The sequence below is a fragment of the Salmo salar genome, chromosome 11, assembly GCF_965601325.2.
Source record: "Salmo salar chromosome 11, fSalSal1, whole genome shotgun sequence".
Classification (NCBI taxonomy): domain Eukaryota; kingdom Metazoa; phylum Chordata; class Actinopteri; order Salmoniformes; family Salmonidae; genus Salmo; species Salmo salar.
The window spans coordinates 44758996-44784964 of NC_138301.1; the positions used below are offsets into that span (position 1 = coordinate 44758996).

Below are 25969 nucleotides of genomic sequence, written 5' to 3' on the forward strand. Positions count from 1 at the left end.
GCTGGGTGATTTAACTAGCACACTGGTCTACTCTCTGTTCCTGGAGAGTTGCTGGGTGATTTAACTAGCACACTGGTCTACTCTCTGTACTTGGAGAGTTGCTGGGTGATTTAACTAGCACACTGGTCTACTCTCCGGTCCTGGAGAGTTGCTGGGTGATTTAACTAGCACACTGGTCTACTCTCTGTTCCTGGAGAGTTGCTGGGTGATTTAACTAGCACACTGGTCTACTCTCTGTTCCTGGAGAGTTGCTGGGTGATTTAACTAGCACACTGGTCTACTCTCCGGTCCTGGAGAGTTGCTGGGTGATTTAACTAGCACACTGGTCTACTCTCCGGTCCTGGAGAGTTGCTGGGTGATTTAACTAGCACACTGGTCTACTCTCCGGTCCTGGAGAGTTGCTGGGTGATTTAACTAGCACACTGGTCTACTCTCTGTTCCTGGAGAGTTGCTGGGTGATTTAACTAGCACACTGGTCTACTCTCTGTACTTGGAGAGTTGCTGGGTGATTTAACTAGCACACTGGTCTACTCTCCGGTCCTGGAGAGTTGCTGGGTGATTTAACTAGCACACTGGTCTACTCTCTGTTCCTGGAGAGTTGCTGGGTGATTTAACTAGCACACTGGTCTACTCTCTGTTCCTGGAGAGTTGCTGGGTGATTTAACTAGCACACTGGTCTACTCTCCGGTCCTGGAGAGTTGCTGGGTGATTTAACTAGCACACTGGTCTACTCTCCGGTCCTGGAGAGTTGCTGGGTGATTTAACTAGCACACTGGTCTACTCTCTGTTCCTGGAGAGTTGCTGGGTGATTTAACTAGCACACTGGTCTACTCTCCGGTCCTGGAGAGTTGCTGGGTGATTTAACTAGCACACTGGTCTACTCTCTGTTCCTGGAGAGTTGCTGGGTGATTTAACTAGCACACTGGTCTACTCTCCGGTCCTGGAGAGTTGCTGGGTGATTTAACTAGCACACTGGTCTACTCTCCGGTCCTGGAGAGTTGCTGGGTGATTTAACTAGCACACTGGTCTACTCTCCGGTCCTGGAGAGTTGCTGGGTGATTTAACTAGCACACTGGTCTACTCTCTGTTCCTGGAGAGTTGCTGGGTGATTTAACTAGCACACTGGTCTACTCTCCGGTCCTGGAGAGTTGCTGGGTTATTTAACTAGCACACTGGTCTACTCTCTGTTCCTGGAGAGTTGCTGGGTGATTTAACTAGCACACTGGTCTACTCTCCGGTCCTGGAGAGTTGCTGGGTGATTTAACTAGCACACTGGTCTACTCTCTGTTCCTGGAGAGTTGCTGGGTGATTTAACTAGCACACTGGTCTACTCTCCGGTCCTGGAGAGTTGCTGGGTGATTTAACTAGCACACTGGTCTACTCTCTGTTCCTGGAGAGTTGCTGGGTGATTTAACTAGCACACTGGTCTACTCTCCGTTCCTGGAGAGTTGCTGGGTGATTTAACTAGCACACTGGTCTACTCTCCGTTCCTGGAGAGTTGCTGGGTGATTTAACTAGCACACTGGTCTACTCTCCGGTCCTGGAGAGTTGCTGGGTGATTTAACTAGCACACTGGTCTGCTCTCCGGTCCTGGAGAGTTGCTGGGTGATTTAGCTAGCACACTGGTCTACTCTCCGGTCCTGGAGAGTTGCTGGGTGATTTAACTAGCACACTGGTCTACTCTCTGTTCCTGGAGAGTTGCTGGGTGATTTAACTAGCACACTGGTCTACTCTCCGTTCCTGGAGAGTTGCTGGGTGATTTAACTAGCACACTGGTCTACTCTCCGTTCCTGGAGAGTTGCTGGGTGATTTAACTAGCACACTGGTCTACTCTCCGGTCCTGGAGAGTTGCTGGGTGATTTAACTAGCACACTGGTCTACTCTCCGGTCCTGGAGAGTTGCTGGGTGATTTAACTAGCACACTGGTCTGCTCTCCGGTCCTGGAGAGTTGCTGGGTGATTTAACTAGCACACTGGTCTACTCTCTGTTCCTGGAGAGTTGCTGGGTGATTTAACTAGCACACTGGTCTACTCTCCGGTCCTGGAGAGTTGCTGGGTGATTTAACTAGCACACTGGTCTACTCTCCGGTCCTGGAGAGTTGCTGGGTGATTTAACTAGCACACTGGTCTACTCTCTGTTCCTGGAGAGTTGCTGGGTGATTTAACTAGCACACTGGTCTACTCTCCGGTCCTGGAGAGTTGCTGGGTGATTTAACTAGCACACTGGTCTACTCTCTGTTCCTGGAGAGTTGCTGGGTGATTTAACTAGCACACTGGTCTACTCTCCGGTCCTGGAGAGTTGCTGGGTGATTTAACTAGCACACTGGTCTACTCTCCGGTCCTGGAGAGTTGCTGGGTGATTTAACTAGCACACTGGTCTACTCTCCGGTCCTGGAGAGTTGCTGGGTGATTTAACTAGCACACTGGTCTACTCTCTGTTCCTGGAGAGTTGCTGGGTGATTTAACTAGCACACTGGTCTACTCTCCGGTCCTGGAGAGTTGCTGGGTTATTTAACTAGCACACTGGTCTACTCTCTGTTCCTGGAGAGTTGCTGGGTGATTTAACTAGCACACTGGTCTACTCTCCGGTCCTGGAGAGTTGCTGGGTGATTTAACTAGCACACTGGTCTACTCTCTGTTCCTGGAGAGTTGCTGGGTGATTTAACTAGCACACTGGTCTACTCTCCGGTCCTGGAGAGTTGCTGGGTGATTTAACTAGCACACTGGTCTACTCTCTGTTCCTGGAGAGTTGCTGGGTGATTTAACTAGCACACTGGTCTACTCTCCATTCCTGGAGAGTTGCTGGGTGATTTAACTAGCACACTGGTCTACTCTCCGTTCCTGGAGAGTTGCTGGGTGATTTAACTAGCACACTGGTCTACTCTCCGGTCCTGGAGAGTTGCTGGGTGATTTAACTAGCACACTGGTCTGCTCTCCGGTCCTGGAGAGTTGCTGGGTGATTTAGCTAGCACACTGGTCTACTCTCCGGTCCTGGAGAGTTGCTGGGTGATTTAACTAGCACACTGGTCTACTCTCTGTTCCTGGAGAGTTGCTGGGTGATTTAACTAGCACACTGGTCTACTCTCCGTTCCTGGAGAGTTGCTGGGTGATTTAACTAGCACACTGGTCTACTCTCCGTTCCTGGAGAGTTGCTGGGTGATTTAACTAGCACACTGGTCTACTCTCCGGTCCTGGAGAGTTGCTGGGTGATTTAACTAGCACACTGGTCTGCTCTCCGGTCCTGGAGAGTTGCTGGGTGATTTAGCTAGCACACTGGTCTACTCTCCGGTCCTGGAGAGTTGCTGGGTGATTTAACTAGCACACTGGTCTACTCTCTGTTCCTGGAGAGTTGCTGGGTGATTTAACTAGCACACTGGTCTACTCTCCGTTCCTGGAGAGTTGCTGGGTGATTTAACTAGCACACTGGTCTACTCTCCGTTCCTGGAGAGTTGCTGGGTGATTTAACTAGCACACTGGTCTACTCTCCGGTCCTGGAGAGTTGCTGGGTGATTTAACTAGCACACTGGTCTACTCTCCGGTCCTGGAGAGTTGCTGGGTGATTTAACTAGCACACTGGTCTGCTCTCCGGTCCTGGAGAGTTGCTGGGTGATTTAACTAGCACACTGGTCTACTCTCTGTTCCTGGAGAGTTGCTGGGTGATTTAACTAGCACACTGGTCTACTCTCCGGTCCTGGAGAGTTGCTGGGTGATTTAACTAGCACACTGGTCTACTCTCCGGTCCTGGAGAGTTGCTGGGTGATTTAACTAGCACACTGGTCTACTCTCTGTTCCTGGAGAGTTGCTGGGTGATTTAACTAGCACACTGGTCTACTCTCCGGTCCTGGAGAGTTGCTGGGTGATTTAACTAGCACACTGGTCTACTCTCTGTTCCTGGAGAGTTGCTGGGTGATTTAACTAGCACACTGGTCTACTCTCCGGTCCTGGAGAGTTGCTGGGTGATTTAACTAGCACACTGGTCTACTCTCCGGTCCTGGAGAGTTGCTGGGTGATTTAACTAGCACACTGGTCTACTCTCCGGTCCTGGAGAGTTGCTGGGTGATTTAACTAGCACACTGGTCTACTCTCTGTTCCTGGAGAGTTGCTGGGTGATTTAACTAGCACACTGGTCTACTCTCCGGTCCTGGAGAGTTGCTGGGTTATTTAACTAGCACACTGGTCTACTCTCTGTTCCTGGAGAGTTGCTGGGTGATTTAACTAGCACACTGGTCTACTCTCCGGTCCTGGAGAGTTGCTGGGTGATTTAACTAGCACACTGGTCTACTCTCTGTTCCTGGAGAGTTGCTGGGTGATTTAACTAGCACACTGGTCTACTCTCCGGTCCTGGAGAGTTGCTGGGTGATTTAACTAGCACACTGGTCTACTCTCTGTTCCTGGAGAGTTGCTGGGTGATTTAACTAGCACACTGGTCTACTCTCCATTCCTGGAGAGTTGCTGGGTGATTTAACTAGCACACTGGTCTACTCTCCGTTCCTGGAGAGTTGCTGGGTGATTTAACTAGCACACTGGTCTACTCTCCGGTCCTGGAGAGTTGCTGGGTGATTTAACTAGCACACTGGTCTGCTCTCCGGTCCTGGAGAGTTGCTGGGTGATTTAGCTAGCACACTGGTCTACTCTCCGGTCCTGGAGAGTTGCTGGGTGATTTAACTAGCACACTGGTCTACTCTCTGTTCCTGGAGAGTTGCTGGGTGATTTAACTAGCACACTGGTCTACTCTCCGTTCCTGGAGAGTTGCTGGGTGATTTAACTAGCACACTGGTCTACTCTCCGTTCCTGGAGAGTTGCTGGGTGATTTAACTAGCACACTGGTCTACTCTCCGGTCCTGGAGAGTTGCTGGGTGATTTAACTAGCACACTGGTCTACTCTCCGGTCCTGGAGAGTTGCTGGGTGATTTAACTAGCACACTGGTCTGCTCTCCGGTCCTGGAGAGTTGCTGGGTGATTTAACTAGCACACTGGTCTACTCTCCGGTCCTGGAGAGTTTCTGGGTGATTTAACTAGCACACTGGTCTACTCTCTGTTCCTGGAGAGTTGCTGGGTGATTTAACTAGCACACTGGTCTACTCTCCGGTCCTGGAGAGTTGCTGGGTGATTTAACTAGCACACTGGTCTACTCTCCGGTCCTGGAGAGTTGCTGGGTGATGTAACTAGCACACTGGTCTGCTCTCCGGTCCTGGAGAGTTGCTGGGTGATTTAACTAGCACACTGGTCTACTCTCTGTTCCTGGAGAGTTGCTGGGTGATTTAACTAGCACACTGGTCTACTCTCCGGTCCTGGAGAGTTGCTGGGTGATTTAACTAGCACACTGGTCTACTCTCCATTCCTGGAGAGTTGCTGGGTGATGTAACTAGCACACTGGTCTACTCTCCGTTCCTGGAGAGTTGCTGGGTGATTTAACTAGCACACTGGTCTACTCTCCGGTCCTGGAGAGTTGCTGGGTGATTTAACTAGCACACTGGTCTGCTCTCCGGTCCTGGAGAGTTGCTGGGTGATTTAGCTAGCACACTGGTCTACTCTCCGGTCCTGGAGAGTTGCTGGGTGATTTAACTAGCACACTGGTCTACTCTCTGTTCCTGGAGAGTTGCTGGGTGATTTAACTAGCACACTGGTCTACTCTCCGTTCCTGGAGAGTTGCTGGGTGATTTAACTAGCACACTGGTCTACTCTCCGTTCCTGGAGAGTTGCTGGGTGATTTAACTAGCACACTGGTCTACTCTCCGGTCCTGGAGAGTTGCTGGGTGATTTAACTAGCACACTGGTCTACTCTCCGGTCCTGGAGAGTTGCTGGGTGATTTAACTAGCACACTGGTCTACTCTCCGGTCCTGGAGAGTTGCTGGGTGATTTAACTAGCACACTGGTCTACTCTCCGGTCCTGGAGAGTTGCTGGGTGATTTAACTAGCACACTGGTCTACTCTCCGGTCCTGGAGAGTTGCTGGGTGATGTAACTAGCACACTGGTCTGCTCTCCGGTCCTGGAGAGTTGCTGGGTGATTTAACTAGCACACTGGTCTACTCTCCGGTCCTGGAGAGTTTCTGGGTGATTTAACTAGCACACTGGTCTACTCTCCGTTCCTGGAGAGTTGCTGGGTGATTTAACTAGCACACTGGTCTACTCTCCGTTCCTGGAGAGTTGCTGGGTGATTTAACTAGCACACTGGTCTACTCTCCGGTCCTGGAGAGTTGCTGGGTGATTTAACTAGCACACTGGTCTGCTCTCCGGTCCTGGAGAGTTGCTGGGTGATTTAACTAGCACACTGGTCTACTCTCCGGTCCTGGAGAGTTGCTGGGTGATTTAACTAGCACACTGGTCTGCTCTCCGGTCCTGGAGAGTTGCTGGGTGATTTAGCTAGCACACTGGTCTACTCTCTGTTCCTGGAGAGTTGCTGGGTGATTTAACTAGCACACTGGTCTACTCTCCGTTCCTGGAGAGTTGCTGGGTGATTTAACTAGCACACTGGTCTACTCTCCGTTCCTGGAGAGTTGCTGGGTGATTTAACTAGCACACTGGTCTACTCTCCGTTCCTGGAGAGTTGCTGGGTGATTTAACTAGCACACTGGTCTACTCTCCGGTCCTGGAGAGTTGCTGGGTGATTTAACTAGCACACTGGTCTACTCTCCGGTCCTGGAGAGTTGCTGGGTGATTTAACTAGCACACTGGTCTACTCTCCGGTCCTGGAGAGTTGCTGGGTGATGTAACTAGCACACTGGTCTGCTCTCCGGTCCTGGAGAGTTGCTGGGTGATTTAACTAGCACACTGGTCTACTCTCCGGTCCTGGAGAGTTTCTGGGTGATTTAACTAGCACACTGGTCTACTCTCTGTTCCTGGAGAGTTGCTGGGTGATTTAACTAGCACACTGGTCTACTCTCCGGTCCTGGAGAGTTGCTGGGTGATTTAACTAGCACACTGGTCTGCTCTCCGGTCCTGGAGAGTTGCTGGGTGATTTAACTAGCACACTGGTCTACTCTCCGGTCCTGGAGAGTTTCTGGGTGATTTAACTAGCACACTGGTCTACTCTCTGTTCCTGGAGAGTTGCTGGGTGATTTAACTAGCACACTGGTCTACTCTCCGGTCCTGGAGAGTTGCTGGGTGATTTAACTAGCACACTGGTCTACTCTCCGGTCCTGGAGAGTTGCTGGGTGATGTAACTAGCACACTGGTCTGCTCTCCGGTCCTGGAGAGTTGCTGGGTGATTTAACTAGCACACTGGTCTACTCTCTGTTCCTGGAGAGTTGCTGGGTGATTTAACTAGCACACTGGTCTACTCTCCGGTCCTGGAGAGTTGCTGGGTGATTTAACTAGCACACTGGTCTACTCTCTGTTCCTGGAGAGTTGCTGGGTGATTTAACTAGCACACTGGTCTACTCTCTGTTCCTGGAGAGTTGCTGGGTGATTTAACTAGCACACTGGTCTACTCTCTGTTCCTGGAGAGTTGCTGGGTGATTTAACTAGCACACTGTTCTACTCTCCGGTCCTGGAGAGTTGCTGGGTGATTTAACTAGCACACTGGTCTACTCTCCTGTCCTGGAGAGTTGCTGGGTGATTTAACTAGCACACTGGTCTACTCTCCGGTCCTGGAGAGTTGCTGGGTGATTTAACTAGCACACTGGTCTACTCTCCGTTCCTGGAGAATTGCTGGCTGATTTAACTAGCACACTGGTCTACTCTCCGGTCCTGGAGAGTTGCTGGGTGATTTAACTAGCACACTGGTCTACTCTCTGTTCCTGGAGAGTTGCTGGGTGATTTAACTAGCACACTGGTCTACTCTCCGGTCCTGGAGAGTTGCTGGGTGATTTAACTAGCACACTGGTCTACTCTCTGTTCCTGGAGAGTTGCTGGGTGATTTAACTAGCACACTGGTGTACTCTCCGGTCCTGGAGAGTTGCTGGGTGATTTAACTAGCACACTGGTCTACTCTCTGTTCCTGGAGAGTTGCTGGGTGTGAACCCTGTGTTTTTGTTGGTGAACATCAAGTTAAAGATGGAATATACTGTAGTTTGTTTATGCTTATTCATGAAATGTATTATAAAGTGAATGTTCCCTAATGAAAGATCCTCCAGTATCCTAATTTGCTGGAGCTTGGGAACGATGTTGTTGTGCCGTAAACATTCAGATTGATAGAGACACTCTCTTGGTCAGCGTTATAGTATGGATCCTACATGTGTTGAACCATATTTTTTGGGGTCACTTCATTCCACAGACGCTCTTGGCAACCATGCGATAACTTCAGCAGAGGAGGCTGGTGGGAGGAGCAATAGGAGGACAGGCTCATTGTAATGGCTGGAATGGAATCAATGGAACTGTATCAGACACATCAAACATATGGAAACCACGTTTGACTCCGTTCCATTCCAGCTATTACAATGAGCCCATCCTCCTATAGCTCCTCCCACCAGCCTCCCCTGAACTCCAGAAAACTGTTTTCTATTATCCACTTGTCCCCATACCCATGGCTGTCCCTGTCTGAGAGAGTGCTACTCCAACATAGCCCAGATAATGCGTTTCCCACTTGTTATAGAATAGGTTTCACACACTAAACCCTCCACAAAGATTACGTTACTCACTGTGAGACTGATAAAAATGGTTTGTAGGGTGTTTTAAGGAATATTCTGTATAATTTCAATCTTGAAACAGATTACACGGTAATCCAATCCAGTTTATCCTCCTACACGTTTAGGGAACCCACACTCTTAGTTAACCCATTAAGTTGAAATCGGCTGCAACATTCTTGGTTGCTATCTTCGCTAGAGGGTCCCTTTTGACAGATATCCAGGATGTCAACCCTAAGCCTCAGGCCCCAACCTTATCTGTTCTTCTACAATTGGAAAAATAGGTGCTTTTATGATTTGGATACAACACCACTGGAAGCAACTGCAAACAAAAACGCTTAACCTAGTTCTATAATATACAAAATCTGAAAAGTATGTTGTTTATGATATGGATACAATACCACTAGAAGCAACTGCAAACAAAACACTTAACCTAGTTCTATAATGTACAAAATGTGAAAATGATGTCCTTTATGATGTGGATCGACAAAGCAACCATAAACAGCACCCTTAACCTAGTTCTATGAAGCAGTGAGAAGCACATAAAGGTAAATTATTTGTAATTTTAATTTGTAATGTATCAGACTGCAAGGGCAACGGGTACGGTATTTTAATCTAAAGAATTTCCCTAACAGATGCTCACGTAGTGCTCTTTAGTGAATGTTCAAGACGTTCAAATGTATTTTGATATTACAAGCTTAAAGCACAGATCCAACCTCTTACTGATGTCTATATTTAGGAGACTGGTGGGTCAGAAAGAATAAAAAAGGACCAAAATGGGTTTTGTAGTGCGGACCACACAGTAACCCTGAGGCCCCTATCACAACACTGCTTGACATCAGAGCACTGCATCACTCTGAATACTACCCACTCACCGGTCCAGTTACCATGACACATCCCACACTTCCATCCATGTCTGAGCCCATTTCAGCTTCTCCTCCATTCCTTGTGAAATGAAATGCAAAACATGATTGATTTGGTGCATTAGGTTTTGTATTAGCTGACCGGGTCTTACTACATAGTAGAAACAGGGAAGGTATTGTCTGATAAAGCATGTATGTCTATCATTAGCATCGAGACAAGAGGACTGTGTGTCTAGTGTACTTACACCTGAATGAAAATTAGACCATAGTATACACTGAGTGGACAAAACATTAGGAACACATGCTTTTTCCATGACAGACTCACCAGGTGAAAGCTCTTATTGATGTCACTTGTTTTAACCAATCCATCTAGAGTCCTGTGTTTTACCCAATCCATCTAGAGTCCTGTGTTTTACCCAATCCATCTAGGGTCCTGTGTTTTACCCAATCCATCTAGAGTCCTGTGTTTTACCCAATCCATCTAGAGTCCTGTGTTTTAACCAATCCATCTAGAGTCCTGTGTTTTACCCAATCCATCTAGGGTCCTGTGTTTTAACCAATCCATCTAGAGTCCTGTGTTTTACCCAATCCATCTAGGGTCCTGTGTTTTACCCAATCCATCTAGAGTCCTGTGTTGTACCCAATCCATCTAGAGTCCTGTGTTTTACCCAATCCATCTAGAGTCCTGTGTTTTACCCAATCCATCTAGAGTCCTGTGTTTTACCCAATCCATCTAGGGTCCTGTGTTTATTTTTGTTCAATCGTGTAAAATAGCAAGATGTTATCCTGTATTTTAAGCCTTATCCAGAATGAGAATTACATCAAAAATGAAATCCATTGTCTGAGGATTGTGTTGCACTATCTGACATAAAACAAAAAGGGGACAGTTTGATGAAAATGCTTCGAATAAAGGTTAAAATACATGATTACGCAAAACACGTCATTATTTCAATCATTGTTGGCATTGTGTACGGACACTAATGTGGCACATTGCTTATCTTGTTTCATGCGTCAAATTAGTCTCAATCAGACAATCACATTATATTATTCACGCATATGAGAGCTGATTGCTCCTTTTTTATGCTCTTGTGATCACAACATCTTAAAATAGATCTCTTGTATACATGTCATGATCATGAGTACATTCCGCTACTTGTCTACAGCAGGGTTCCCTAACTGAATCTAGTTGATCCCTGGTCTACAGTCTGAGATCATGTACTGACGGTCCGCGGGCTGAATCTAGTTGATCCCTCGTCTACAGTCTGAGATCATGTACTGACGGCCCGCGGGCTGAATCTAGTTGATCCCTGGTCTACAGTCTGAGATCATGTACTGTATGGTCTCTCAGTAATGTTTTGGGTTTCACATTGATTACATTGCTGAACTTTTGACCTTGCTTGCTATGCCAAACAAGTACTATATGTAGGTCTGTAATTAAAATCAAGCACACAAGTGAATACCTTGACTGTAGATGTACACAGATGTACTATCTCAATTTAACCAGTTTCTCACAGCAGGAAAATAATCCTGCATCAACAGGAAATAGCAGTTGTTATGTGGATTATAATTCAGGGATACTTTTGTAAGGGTTGACACATTTTTAGTTAGGATAAATAAAGTCTGATACTTTAAAGTGGAAATTACAAACTTTAGAAGCCCTTTTTAAATCTGGAATTTGCATTTCCTGTTGCCCAGGAAAATTCTCTGTGACAACACAGTGATCAAATGAAGAGAGCACTTCTCTATTAGACCATGTACTTTCATCACAGCGTCTTAAAATAGATCACCTTACCTCCCGACACGACAAGCATAAAAAAACACCTGTTCCTAGCTAAATGTTCAGTGTTTTTTAATTCATTATTAGAAAAATTGTGAGTGTGAGAGCTTTCAAGGGATTCACTGTTTTCATGCACGGAAATATACAGTGGAGTCCAAAATGATTGGATCCCTTGGATAAAGATGATAAAAGATAGACTTTATGAAATAAATTATACAAACACTGAGCTATACTACATGGCCAAAAGTATGTGGATTCAACTACACCTGTTGCTGACAGTGTATAAAATCGAGCACACAGCCATGCAATCTCCATAGACAGAAAATTGGAAGTTGAATGGCCTGTGCTGAAGAGCTCAGTGACTTTCAACGTGGCACGTCATAGGATGCCACCTTTCCAACAAGTCAGTTTATCACATTTCTGCCCTGCTAGAACTACCCTGGTCAACTGTAAGTGCTGTTATTAGGAAGTGGAAATGTCTAGAAGCAACAACGGCTAAGCTGTGAAGTGGTAGGCCACACAAGCTCACAGACCGGGACCGCCGAGTGCTGAAGCACGTAGTGCGTAAAAATCGTCTGTCCTGGGTTGCAACACTTACTACTGATTTCCAAACTATTTCTGGAAGCAACTTCAGCACAATAACTGTTTGTCGGGAGCAATGTTCCCTCTAATTCTTTCCAGCACTGAGCAAATTTCAGGTCTGCTGAGAGCAAACTTCTAGCTAGCGTTTACTGTGAACACAGTAAACGCTGTCCCCACTTTATGTTACAGTAGCCATGTAGCCATGTAGGCTACTGTGGCTATTTGATCATAATGCAGGCCTACCAGAGTAGCCTACCATCAAAAACAATTGAGAAAATGAATCCCATAACATTTTAACATGGAAATAGCTGTTCTATCATTCAGCCTACAGTAGCACCCAATGTGTGGTGTTCAATGTAGGCCTACCTTCCATGAGACTTATGAAAAACCTGCAGGCTTGACATTAACCTGTTTATCAACTTGTCCTTCAGTAGCAGCAGCTTGTATGTGAGTGGGTGTGCGTAGAGTCAGTGTAAATGTATGTGCATATTATGTGTGAGTGAGAAAATGATGGAGTGAGTGTTTGTGTGTGTGTTGGAGTGACAGTGTGTGTGTGAGTGTGTAGGGCCCTGTGAGTGTGCATAGAGTCAGTGCAAATACTAAAATAAAACGTCAATAAAGATATAAGGTAAACTTCTGTTGTTCGATGCAAGAAACCCTTTTACAAAATCAAATACATTATTATTCTCATACCATTATTAGAGAGAATCAGACAAATGATGCTACCCACTGCCTATTGGCCACTTAGCTTATTCGAGCCTGTCTCAAAATGCAACACTGCCCCTTTAAGTCAAAATAAGCTCTTTACCTGACTCACATTTCAAATATGTCTAGAAATGTATACATTTTGTGCTATTGTAGGAAGCAATCACTCCCCTATTGCTGACTTCAAATGATCTATACTTGGGCTAATAACTCACTAACTAGCAAAGGATATCAACAAAATGTGCAGTTATGGCTACATTCAGCTCTTGTGTTGATCAGGCAAAAAAAGAGCATCTACTCATGACTGCTCATGCTGTAAACACAGTCCAGTTCAAAATAAATGGCACAGATTCATATATGGCAATGGTCTATTTGCATATAGGCCTACTGCAGCTCTGATTGTTTATGCCGCACTGGTCTGTGAAGAGTATAGGTTGAGTAGTGCGTGTCAATGTAACAGAATCCTACTCCGATACGTTCTGCCTACAACAAAATCTCTTGCATAGTTTGTTTTGTTTCGGTATGTTGCATTGAAAGTGGCTAATATTGCGTTGTTTCGATCACAATTGCAACAGTAAAAGGAAATGATAGTGTTAACAGGAAAAACTCTAGAACAGTGGTCACCAACCACCACCAACCAGAAAGATCACTTTCTGAGTCAAAATGCAAGCCGAGAACTACCGCTTAGATTTTTTTTTACGTGACTTAAAAAACATAAGCCTCCCAAGTGGTGCAGTGGTCTAAGGTACTGCATTACAGTGCTTGAGGTGTCACTACAGACCCAGGTTCAATCCCAGGCTGTGTCAACCAGGAGATCCATGAGGCGGTGCACAATTGGCCCAGCGTCGTCGTGGTTATGGGAGGGGTTGGTTGGCTGGGATTTCCCTGGTCACATCGTGCTCTAGTGACTCCTTGTGGCGGGCCGGGCACTTGCAAGCTGACTTCCACTCACTGTACATTGTTTCCGGGTTAAGCGACCAGTGTGCCAAGAAGCAGTGCGGCTTGGCAGGGTCATGTTTCATGGGACGTATGTCTCTTGACCTTCGCCTCTCCCGAGTCCGTAGGGGAGTTGCAGCAATGGGACAAGACTGTAACTACCAATTGGATAGCGGTGAAAAGTACACTAAAAATATATATTAAAAAACAAGTCGTAAGCCTATGCACATTAACCAATAAACAGTATTGTAGCAATGAGGTTTGTGCAGTAAACTATAGGCCCAATACATTATCACTGCATACTGGCTTTGCTTGAATTGCCCTGCCAATGAATTGTTGTTCGGGCTATTTTTTTTTAAATTATATTTGGATTATATTGAAGGCTATATGATCACACTAGTAATACATATGTTTGTTGTATTACTTGGGAGGCATAGCTTGCCTAGTGGTTAGACCATTGGACTAGTAACCGAAAGGTTGCAAGATCGAATCCCCGAGCTGACAAGGTACAAATCTGTTGTTCTGCCCCTGAACAAGGCAGTTAACCCACTGTTCCTAGGCCATCATTGAAAATAAGAATTTGTTCTTAACTGACTTGCCTAGTTAAATAAAGGTAAAAAATAAATAAATAAATAGATAAATAAAAAATAGCTGAGTAAGCATACATTTAAACAATTAGCTTTTTTTATTTCACTGGGCTGATGGTGCCTGCATCCGATGGTCAGTCTCAGCGGAGGGAGAGAAGAGCAGACTGAGGGTCCGTCTCTCAACATCCCTCCTCTCTCCCTTTCCTCCACTGACACGGACCAAAAAGAGACACCGTGTTCCAGCTGATGGCAAAACTGGAGTCTCACCGCATTATTTCTGCCTCGTGCACAAATTCATGTTGTTACTCCTATGAACAGAGAAAGTGAAATATTCCTGGATATTAAAAAAGACCCAAGCTGCTAATAATAACAACAACGCAAGCCTATAGATACACTTTCCTACCCGTTCATTACTGCTGCCCTGCTTGTTGTAGCGCTGAGTGGAAATAGGAAGAACACACATTTTAGGGCTTATAAAAGTGTTGAATACAAAGTGTTGACAGTGCTGAGTAAGAAGTTAAACATGAACTCAGTCATAAAAACAGCAGCTCTTTGCTGTATTCATTGACAGTTTCTAGATGGTTTAAAACATGTTGAAGTCTCACAGTATCAACTCTGCTGTAGCTTTCTTTTCTGCCTGATACGTTACTACAGATATGGTCATCTGAGCCATCCCATTGGCCAGCGGTAGGCCTATAGTGCACTTGATTTGCTCCCTGGGCCTGCCAGGAAGACAGAGTTTGTACCTTCAGCCCGAGACTAATTACAAATATTGGAACACAAGGCTTTATGGTTTAGTTTTCTACAGAAATGTTTGGCGATCAACTAGGAATGCCTTGGAGATCGACCAGTTGATCGCGATCGACCAGTCGGTGACCACTGCTCTAGAAAGTTGAGTGTAGTTCAGTCTCGTGCTTCTCTCTGTGGGCTGATATTTCTGCGAGGCAGTCTTTCAGACGGAACATTGGTCAGGAGCTTCATGAAATGGGTATCCATGGCTGGAGTGGTATAAAGCTCACTGGAGCAGTGGAAACGCGTTCTCTGGAATGATGACTCACGCCTCACCATCTAGCAGTCCGACGGACAAATCTGTGTTTGGCGGATGCCAGAAGAACGCTACCTGCCCCAATGCATAATGCCAACTGTAACGTTTGGTGGAAGAGGAATAATGGTCTGGAGCTGTTTTTCATGGTTTGAGCTAGCCCCCTTAGTTCCAGTGAAGGGAAGTCTTAACGCTACAGCATACAATGAATGACATTCTAGACGATTCTGTGCTTTCAACTTTGTGGCTACAGTTTGGGTAATGTCCTTTCCTGTTTCAGCATGACAATGCCCCCATGCACAACGCGAGGTCCATACAGACATTTACCAAGTACCAGGACTTTTTAGCCAACAACCTGGTTGCCTCTGCCAGGAGGCTGAAACTTGGCCGCAAGTGAATCTTCCAGCAAGACAATAACCCCAAGCACACATCAAAATCCACAAAGAAATTGCTTATTGACCACAAAATCAACATTTTGCAATGGCCGTCTCAGTCTTCGGACTTGAACCCGATTGAAAACCTTGGTTTGAATTGAACAGGGCAGTCCGTAAAGCGCAGACGAAGGATATCAAAGATCTGGAAAGATTCTATATGGAGGAATGTCTACGATCCCTCCCAATGTGTTTACTAATCTCACAAAACATTTTTGAAAAGGACCAGTGTCGTTATCCTCACAAGGAGACGGTGCTGGAGTATTGAAAACAGGGGAGGGTGCTGGAGTATTGAAAACAGGGGAGGGTGCTGGAGTATTGAAAACAGGGGAGGGTGCTGGAGTATTGAAAACGGGAGGGTGCTGGAGTATTGAAAACGGGAGGGTGCTGGAGTATTGAAAACGGGAGGGTGCTGGAGTATTGAAAACGGGAGGGTGCTGGAGTATTGAAAACGGGAGGGTGCTGGAGTATTGAAAACGGGAGGGTGCTGGAGTATTGAAAACGGGAGGATGCTGGAGTATTGAAAACAGGGGAGGGTGCTGGAGTATTGAAAACAGGGGAGGGTGCTGGAGTATTGAAAACAGGGGAGGGTGCTGGAGTATTGAAAACAGGGGAGGGTGCTGGAGTATTGAAAACAGGGGAGAGTGCTGGAGTATTGAAAACAGGAGGATGCTGGAGTATTGAAAACAGGGGAGGTTGCTGGAGTATTGAAAACAGGAGGGTGCTGGAGTATTGAAAACAGGGGAGGGTGCTGGAGTATTGAAAACAGGGGAGGGTGCTGGAGTATTGAAAACAGGGGAGGATGCTGGAGTATTGAAAACAGGGGAGGGTGCTGGAGTATTGAAAACAAAACAGGGGAGGGTGCTGGAGTATTAAAAACAGGGGAGGGTGCTGGAGTATTGAAAACAGGGGAGGGTGCTGGAGTATTGAAAACGGGAGGGTGCTGGAGTATTGAAAACAGGGGAGGGTGCTGGAGTATTGAAAACAGGGGAGGGTGCTGGAGTATTGAAAACAGGGGAGGGTGCTGGAGTATTGAAAACAAGGGAGGGTGCTGGAGTATTGAAAACGGGAGGATGCTGGAGTATTGAAAACGGGAGGATGCTGGAGTATTGAAAACAGGGGAGGGTGCTGGAGTATTGAAAACAGGGGAGGGTGCTGGAGTATTGAAAACGGGAGGATGCTGGAGTATTGAAAACAGGGGAGGTTGCTGGAGTATTGAAAACGGGAGGATGCTGGAGTATTGAAAACAGGGGAGGGTGCTGGAGTATTGAAAACAGGGGAGGGTGCTGGAGTATTGAAAACAGGGGAGGGTGGTTTGAGGGTGGTTTGATGAGCATGAAAATTATGTAAACCATATTCCATGGCCGTTTCAGTCACCAGATCTCAACCCAATTGAACACGTATGGGAGATTCTGGAGAGGCATCTGAAACAGCATTTTCCACCACCATCAACAAAACACCAAATGATGGAAGTTCTCGAGGAATGGTGTCGCATCCCTCCAATAAAGTTCCAGACACTTGTAGAATCTATGCCACTGTGCATTGAAGCTGTTCTGGCAGCTCGTGGTGGCCCAACTCCCTATTATTTGAAGACACTTCATGTTGGTTGTTTATTTTATTTTGTCAGTTACCTGTATATTATTACCTAACAGAAACTATTCTGAGTCAATGCTTTAGTCACCATTGGTGTTTTTCCATAGGCCTCCCTCCCTGCAACCAGCCATTAAAGCGATGAGGTTCTATGCAGAGTGGTTGTAGCATGATGCCAGCTTGACAAAACGAACCCCTGCCTGATTCCGTCTGACATGCACTTAACAAAACACCATAGCATCAACATAACAACCTACATTGTTACCCAACAGAAACTATTCTGCGTCAATGCTTTTGTCACTATTGGTGTTTTTCCATAGGCCTCCCTCCCTGCAATCAGCCATTAAAGCGATGAGGCTGCTATGCAGAGTGGTTGTAGCGTAATGCCGGCTTGACAAAACGAACCCCTGCTAGGCCGTGGCCTGATTCCGTCTGACGCCCCCAGTGGAAGTGTCTCTTGGCGGGCTTCTCACACCACTCTGGAGTGGCATCTCTGCTGGTGCTAACCACTTTCACAGGGGCATATTTAGAGATTCATTTCCCACTGATTAAATCACCCACTCGGCCACGCTGGAAAACGCATTTCCACATCGCTTCACAATTTTCACCGTTTAGAAAACACCTGTCAAAACAGAGTCGTTTTCTTTGCCTCTGGGTCCCTCTGAAAGAGACGATTGCTGATATGACTTGAGTTAGAAAAGCTGAGGAGAGATGAGAATGTTTAAGGGCCTTGAAAAACCTTGTTCACTTTTATATTTGACATAACGAGTATCGCTTGTGTATTGTGAGTAGAAACATGTTCGGAATGTGCTAATATATTTTCCTCTACATCTCTATCTATTATATTACACATTTTACTCTCTCATGGTGAATGATGCTGTTATATCAGGAGAATATTAGACATAGTTTGTTATGGTGGAAAACAGTGCGTTCGGAAAGTATTCGGACCCCTTGACTTTTTCCACAATTTGTTACGTTACAGAATTATTCTAAAATTGATTAAATATTATTTTCCCTCATCAATCTAAACACAATACCCCATGACGACATGGCAAAAACAGTTTAGACAATTTTGCAATTTTAATTTAAAAAGAAAATGGAAATATTACATTTACATAAGTATTCAGACCCTGTACTCAGTACTTTGTTGAAGCACCTTTGGCAGCGATTACAGCATTGATTCTTCTTTGGTATGATGCTACAAGCTTGGCACACCTGTATTTGGGGAGTTTCTCCCATTCTTCTCTGCAGATCATCTCAAGCTCTATCAGGTTGGATGGGGAGCGTCGCTGCACAGCTATTTTCAGGTCTTTCCAGAGATATTCGATCGGGTTCAAGTTCGGGCTCTGGCTGGGCCACTCAAGGACATTCAGAGACTCGTCCCAAAGCCACTCCTGTGTTGTCTTGGCTGTGTGCTTAGGGTTGTTATCCCATTGGAAGGTGAACCTTCGCCCATGTCTGAGGTCCTGAGCGCTCTGGATCAGGTTTTCGTCAAGGGTCTCTATGTACTTTGCTTCGTTCATCTTTCCCTCGATCCTGAATACTCTCCCAGTCCCTGCCTCTGAAAAACATTCCCACAGCATGATGCTGCCACCACCATGCTTCACCGTAGGGATGGTGTCAGGTTTCTTCCAGATGGAAGGCTTGGGATTCTGGGCAAAGAGTTCAATCTTGGTTTCTTTAGACCAGATAATCTTGTTTATCATGGTCTGTGTCCTTCCGGTGCTTTTTGGCAAACTCCTAGCGGGCTGCCATGTGCCTTTTATTGAGGAGTGGCTTCCGTCTGGCAACTCTACCATAAAGGCCTGATTGGTGGAGTGCTGCAGAGATAGTTGTCCTTCTGGAAGGTTCTCCCATCTCCAGAGAGGAACTCTGGAGCTCTGTCAGAGTGACAATTGGGTTTTTGGTCACCTCCCTGACCAAGGCCCTTCTTCCACGATTGCTCTTCCAGGAAGAGTCTTGGTGGTTCCAAACTTCTTCCATTTATGAATGATGGAGGCCACTGTATTATTCGGGACCTTCAATGCTGCAAAAATATTTTGGTACCCTTCTACAGATCTGTCCCTCTACACAATCCTGTCTCGGAGCTCTACGGACAATTCCTTCGACCTCAAGGCTTAGTTCTTGCTTTGACGTGCACTGCCATCTATGGGACCTTATACAGTCATGTGTGTGCCTTTGCAAATCATGTCCAATCAATTCAATTTCCCACAGATGGACTCCAATCAAGTTGTAGAAACATCTTAGGGATGATCAATGGAAACAGGATGCACCTGAGCTCGATTTTGAGTCTCATAGTTAAGAGTTTGAATACTTATGTAAATAAGGTATTTCTGTAATTTTATTTTTATACATTTGCAAAAATGTCTTAAAACCTGTTTTTGCATTGTCATTTAGGGTATTGTGTATAGATTGATGAGGATAAAATATAATTTAATCAATTTTAGAATAAGGCTGTAACGTAACAAAATGTGGAAAAAGAGAAGGGTTCTGAATACTTTCCGAATGCACTGTTTGTTGTTATATCAGAATAATATTAGACATTGTTTCAACACCAGTACCATCTCTGTTGTTATTTCTAAGCTGGTAGACACGTCCTCCTCTAAAAACATTTATTGTGAGAAGTGAAATTCATCTACTTTTTGAGACTGAAAAAACAGTCCGTTTTTTGACTAGTTTGTTACAGCACTTTGTGACAAATCAATTTATAAAATGAAGTATACAACAAGAGAGAAATTGACTGACTGGTTATATTGTCTTATTGCAGATGTACAGATGAATAATTAACTTCCCAGGTTAGGACCTGAATGACAACTATTTGTATGTATTTATTGATGAGAGAGGAAAGTTCATATGGGAGTTAGACACTGAGTTTTTCAGTTCTGTTGCCCCCAGTCATGAAGCCTGTCCTGGGGAGTCCTGATATCCCTGACTGCTCTAATGCTCCACAGATGGACAGTGTTTATGATGACTATCTAGGATGAGTGAACATCCATCCATCCCCAATGATAAGGCAACTACATTTCACCATTTCTCTTCCTCATGTAGGTCATTATCCCAGGCATGTGCACTGAGCACAGACAGTATGGTGTCCCTTCAATAGACTTTATACACATAAAAAGAAGTGGCATTACCCATAATTACCTTCTGTTCTGCATCTAGTTTTCTTTGCTTGTCCACTGCCTAATCTGTTGTACTTTTCTCTCTTCTCTTTACAATATTTCAGAGAGGACCACCAGCCACTGAACTATGAATGCTGATCACAATGATCTCCTCCCTCCAGCGCCAGACAATGAGAGATCTTAGGCTGAGGGGGGCTCGGTCCTATCCCCTCTTCGTGCTGCTGTTGGCCCTCCAGATCCTGGCGGTGGCCGGCCTGGTGCGTGCCCAGACCTGCCCCTCTGTCTGCTCCTGCAGCAACCAGTTCAGCAAGGTGATCTGCACCCGCCGGAGCCTGCGCGATGTCCCCGACGGCATCTCAACCAACACACGTTACCTGAACCTGCAGGACAACCTCATCCAGGTGATCAAGGTGGACAGCTTCAAGCATCTACGGCACCTGGAAATCCTGCAGCTGAGCAAGAACCACATCCGCAACATCGAGATTGGCGCCTTCAATGGCCTGGCCAGTCTCAACACCTTGGAGCTGTTCGACAACCGTCTCACCACCATCCCCAATGGGGCCTTCGAGTACCTCTCCAAGCTCAAGGAGCTGTGGCTAAGGAACAACCCCATCGAGAGCATCCCGTCGTACGCCTTCAACCGGGTCCCCTCGCTGCGAAGACTGGACCTGGGAGAGCTCAAGCGGCTCTCTTACATCTCAGATGGAGCCTTCCAGGACCTCAGCAACCTGCGCTACCTGAACCTGGGCATGTGCAACCTCAAGGAGATCCCCAACATCCTACCCTTGGTCAGGCTGGAGGAGCTAGAGATGTCAGGGAACCAGATCTCTGTCATAGGGCCTGGCTCTTTCGCAGGGCTGGCGAACTTGCAGAAGCTGTGGATGATGCACGCTCAGATCCAGACCATCGAGAGGAACTCCTTCGACGATCTCCAGTCCCTAGTGGAGCTCAACCTGGCCCACAACAACCTCACCCTGCTGCCCCACGACCTCTTCACCCCCCTGCACCGCCTGGAGAGAGTCCATCTGCACCATAACCCGTGGAACTGTAACTGTGACATCCTGTGGCTTAGCTGGTGGCTGAAGGAGACAGTGCCTGCCAACACCAGCTGCTGTGCCCGCTGCCACACCCCAGCCAGCTACAGGGGTCGCTACATCGGCGAGCTAGAGCACAGCTACTTCCAGTGCGATGTGCCTGTCATCGTGGAGCCGCCGGCGGATCGCAACGTCACAGAGGGCATGGCGGCTGAGCTCAAGTGCAGGACGAGCTCGTTGACCTCGGTCAGCTGGCTCACCCCCAACGGGTCTCTGGTGACCCACGGGGCGTACAAGGTGCGCCTGGCCGTCCTCAACGACGGGACGTTGAACTTCACCACCGTCACCATGCAGGACACGGGGACTTACACCTGCATGGTGAGCAACACGGCGGGCAACATCTCCGCCTCGGCTGTGCTCAACGTTACCTCGGTGGAGAACAGCGGCGTCACCTACTTCACCACAGTCACCGTGGAGACCACAGAGACAGTAGACGACAGCCAGACTCCTGCTCTTCCACCGATTGGCTGGGTATCATCTTCGACCACCAGGGGGCCTCCGGTCCAGACCAGGACCACAGAGCGGACCTACACCGTCTCTGTTCTGGACCTGGATGGGGAGGGGGACCGCGGCTTGGAGGAGGTGATGAAGACCACCAAGATCATCATCGGTTGCTTTGTGGCCATCACGCTCATGGCCGCCGTCTTGCTGGTCATTTTCTACAAGATGAGGAAGCAGAACCACCAGCAGGACCCCGATGGCCCCGCCTCCTCAATGGAGGTCATCACAGTGGAGGAGGAGCTCGCCGGTGTCGCTGCCATGGAGACCCACTTACACCTGCCTCCATTGGAGCATTACAACCATTACAACACTTACAGGAGCACCTACCACCACTCCCACACACAGGAACCTTTACTGATTCAAGCCAGCTCAAAAGACAATGTGCAAGAGACCCAAATTTGATTGAGATTCACTAGAGGAATCCGATATCAGCTATCTCATACAGGAAGTATCATGGACAGAAGGGTAAGGATTAGTGTGGGAATGACTTGACACTGACTTGACTGATGATGTTAACGATCAAATGGATCAACATCTTTCAAAATGTGTGTGCTATTTGAAAAAGTGTCTTTACAAAACAGAAATTATTTATTTAAAAAATATATGTCTTGTGGCTAAATCAAGAAAAACAAATCTGAATGAGCTTTTTAGCTCCAATTTTATTTCACCTCTGTGTGATGTTGGGGGAAGAATGGTTCACTGCAAACTCATCTACTCAAATGAATTCTCTACATTCAAACCATGTTCGGATCCTTTCCAAATATGAGTGCAGCAACAGAATAGATTAACACAGCTTCCATTTGACGATAGGGCCATTTCAGATGAAAATATAATACTGCCTTGTTTGTGAATTTTTATCAAAATGTTTGAAGGTCATTATAATATCCCAGATGCCCTGGTGTTTTCCTAATTCCTTTGGATATATTCACAGCCCTCGCATATTATCACAGCTACATTACATAAAACTGATGAAGAGGGAGGATCCTCATATTACACTGTACCCTTCCTGTCACTCAAATTAGATGACATACAGATGTTCCCATGACTTGGCTGTTAATGAAATGAGCAATGAGGCCAACATGCCTCGGGAACCAGACGGCCAAATGACTGAACATGCATTTTCCCGGCTCCTAATCAACAACTATACATCCTTGACTTAAATTAAGATGAAGGTCTCTCTCCCCCCTCGCTCCCTCCCTCCTTCCCCTCTCCTATCACACTCTCGCTCTCTTCTCTCTCTCCCTCCTCTCACACTGTATCTCTTTCACTCTATCACTCTCCACCTCCTACCTCCCCTCTCTCTTTTCTCCTCTCTCTCTCTCTCTCTCTCTCACTCTCATTCTTCCAACCCCTCTCCTTCACCTCTCATCCTACTCTCTCCCTCCCCTTTCTCCTTTGCTCATCCTCCTCTCTTACACTCTCCTCTCTCTTCTCCTCTCTCTTTCTCTGGCACATTCATCTCTCCTCTCGACATATCTCATTTGTCTCTCTTTAGACATGGGGGGAATGGCAGTGCAGCAGAAGATGTGGGAGAATGAAGGGGAGGCTCCACGGCCCTACGGTAATGTGTTAATGATCTAGATCAGCAGCACTGTCGCGTTACCTTGGTATCACCCTAGGGTCACAGACGCTCGTGGGCTGATAGCCCGTCTGTTAGTGCAGATAAAGCTCGCATGTAATTCAGCGTGATCCTGGTCGGCCAACACAGGGGGCTAACCGTCTGTACTGTCAGTCTGTAGTAAACAGGGAGGTGTAATCGCTCATTAAACTGCATCAGCAGTCCATTTGTAGGCTTCTAGATGAGCTAGAGGAGAAGTTGATACAGCAAACAGCTTGAAAACTCCAACCCGTATCCCTTTACACAGCAGCTAATGGAGAAGCTAGTCTTCTGATTTCTGAGAGGTTCCTACTCTGATCTTCTCGGCCATGTTTGTCAGGGAAAATACACAAGCCAAGGCCTTTTGATGGCGCCTCTCTCATCGTCTATCTATCACAACACAGGGTTGTCTTTTCTCTGCTCTGTTTACACGGTGCATTTCATTTGGTAGTTGAGTGAAGGAGGGAGGAAGGGAGGGAAAGAGGAAAGGAGGGAGGGGTTTGGCCCATGATGGCCATGGGGGCAGATATTGAAGATGTGACGCAATAGCAGTGAAAAACAGATAAGGAATGAAGAGCGCAGAAATAGCCGACGGACAGTCGCCATGGAAACACGGACCTTGTGTGGAGCGTGAGGAGGAGCAGATATGCCAGGGCTGTTGTCCCGGAGCTAACAACTGCCGCTTAACTTTACAATACAATTCCGAAAAATCCACTGTTAGATTGCAGGCTAAAGTGTATCGGTGAATTACAGCGGCACGGAGTTATGCTTCAGTTGTATCCACTAAGTTAACACAACTGCATTGACGGAGAGAATGTTTGGTACGACAGGCAGCACTATACCAAAGCAGCTACTTAGGGACACATTTGGTTTGCATCATAGCAGGGCACAGCCAGTTGTCATTAGCTGACATGCAGTAAGCGGCCATGACTGCTTGTGTCATGCTTATGACAATACGAAGATAAAGAAAGTCTCACACTCCATATTATTCTCCCGACAATTGAATGGGTAAACATGACCTTTTCAATATCAGGTGGTGCTGTGGCTCAGGCACTAGAGCATGGCGCTCGCAACACACCAAGGTTCTAAGTTTGATTCTCGCTGGTGCCACCCATATGTAAAATGTATGCAAGTCCCTTTGGATAAAAGTGTCTGCTAAATGGCATATATTACTATTGTGTTAGTATCTCCAACTGGCATCCAAATAGACTGGATTGACTCAATACAGACATTAGTGCTCAGTGTGAAAGTCATAGGCATTTGATTTTTGGGTATATGAACCTGTTTTTAGTATGTACTGAGCATTACGCCAGTTGTTCATAATAAAGAAATTGCATATACAGAATCATTCATTCAGCACTTAAGCATCCATATCCATAAAACATGTATCTCTGACAAGGCCATTCTGATCTATTCACTAGTTATATCTGTATATAACTTGTTGCTTGGAGTCGTCAAACAGCACATGGATACAGCAGCAGTAGATTCTGTTCCTGTCCGGTCTGGTCCAGTCTCACATGCAGGGGATGTTCATATCATCTATAGCCAAGGTTGACCATTCTTTCCCCATCTAGTGATTCCTTTTCAATACTTTCAATTCCTTTTCAATGCTTTCAATTCCTTTTCAATGCTTTCAATTCCTTTTCAATGCTTTAGGTGGCTGAATGCTTGACCTTTGACAGTATAGTCTACAGCCAATAAGGCTGTGAGAGATTCATTTCTATGTGGAGCTGGTGATTGGTTTATTGTGTGTTGTTCTGCCAACTGTCCATCTATGGGAGGTTACAGTATTGGGGGTTTTGTCCCTTCTCTCATTTTCTGAGAGAATGCTCCTCAAGTGGTACATTTATACGAGACGTATTTTCAAAATAACATGCAAAAAAAAAAGATTTTCACATCAAAATTTTACATGTGCTTATGGATTCAAATGTAAAGAGAGAGAATGTGAGAGACTGAGGAGTCAAACGGGTGTCTCCGTTAGCATCCTTCGCATACCTCTCAAGGAATACAGCGTACATTTATTGATACCAGAGATTGTAGTTCATACATAAACACCAATAAAACATTGCTGTTTTTCCAGTATCTTGTGCAGTGCTTTTCATCATATTTTGCACTGTAAAGGAAAGTGTATACTGTTGCTACCTCACATTCCAACCAAGGTGCATGAATTTAGGAACAGACTGGAAACTGTACTGTGGGAGGTATTCAGACACTTCGAGAACAATGGAAGTTCAATGGGAAATGATTCTGTATTGTCAGAAATCAACACAGCAGTACAACTTTCATCAGGGTACGTGTTGTGTATTGTTCAATGAACCTGCTAAAGGCTGTGATGCAGAAAGACAAACATTTTCTATTGAACTTCCATTGTCCTTCAAGAGGGACTGAATATCTGTCACACACCCATGATATGCCTTGACACAGGCAAATCAGCTTCTCTCTCTCTTTCTTTCTCTCTTCACTCACTCTCCCTCCCACCATCTCTCTCTCACACACACACACACACACACACACACACACACACACACACACACACACACACACACACACACACACACACACACACACACACACACA

General features: G+C 46.2%; 1 protein-coding gene across 1 annotated transcript in view; it reads left to right on the top strand.

Moving 5' to 3' along the window:
- Positions 1 to 25474, top strand: part of LOC123725165 (leucine-rich repeat-containing protein 4C-like) — a 51579-nt gene extending 26105 nt beyond the window's left edge. Inside the window, exon 2 of the mRNA XM_045689589.2 lies at positions 20305 to 25474. Within this exon, the coding sequence (XP_045545545.1) occupies positions 20332 to 22197 (1866 nt within the window). The 5' untranslated portion in view covers positions 20305 to 20331 and the 3' untranslated portion in view covers positions 22198 to 25474. The remainder of the gene's footprint in view (positions 1 to 20304) is intronic.
- Positions 25475 to 25969: the final 495 nt, after the last annotated feature.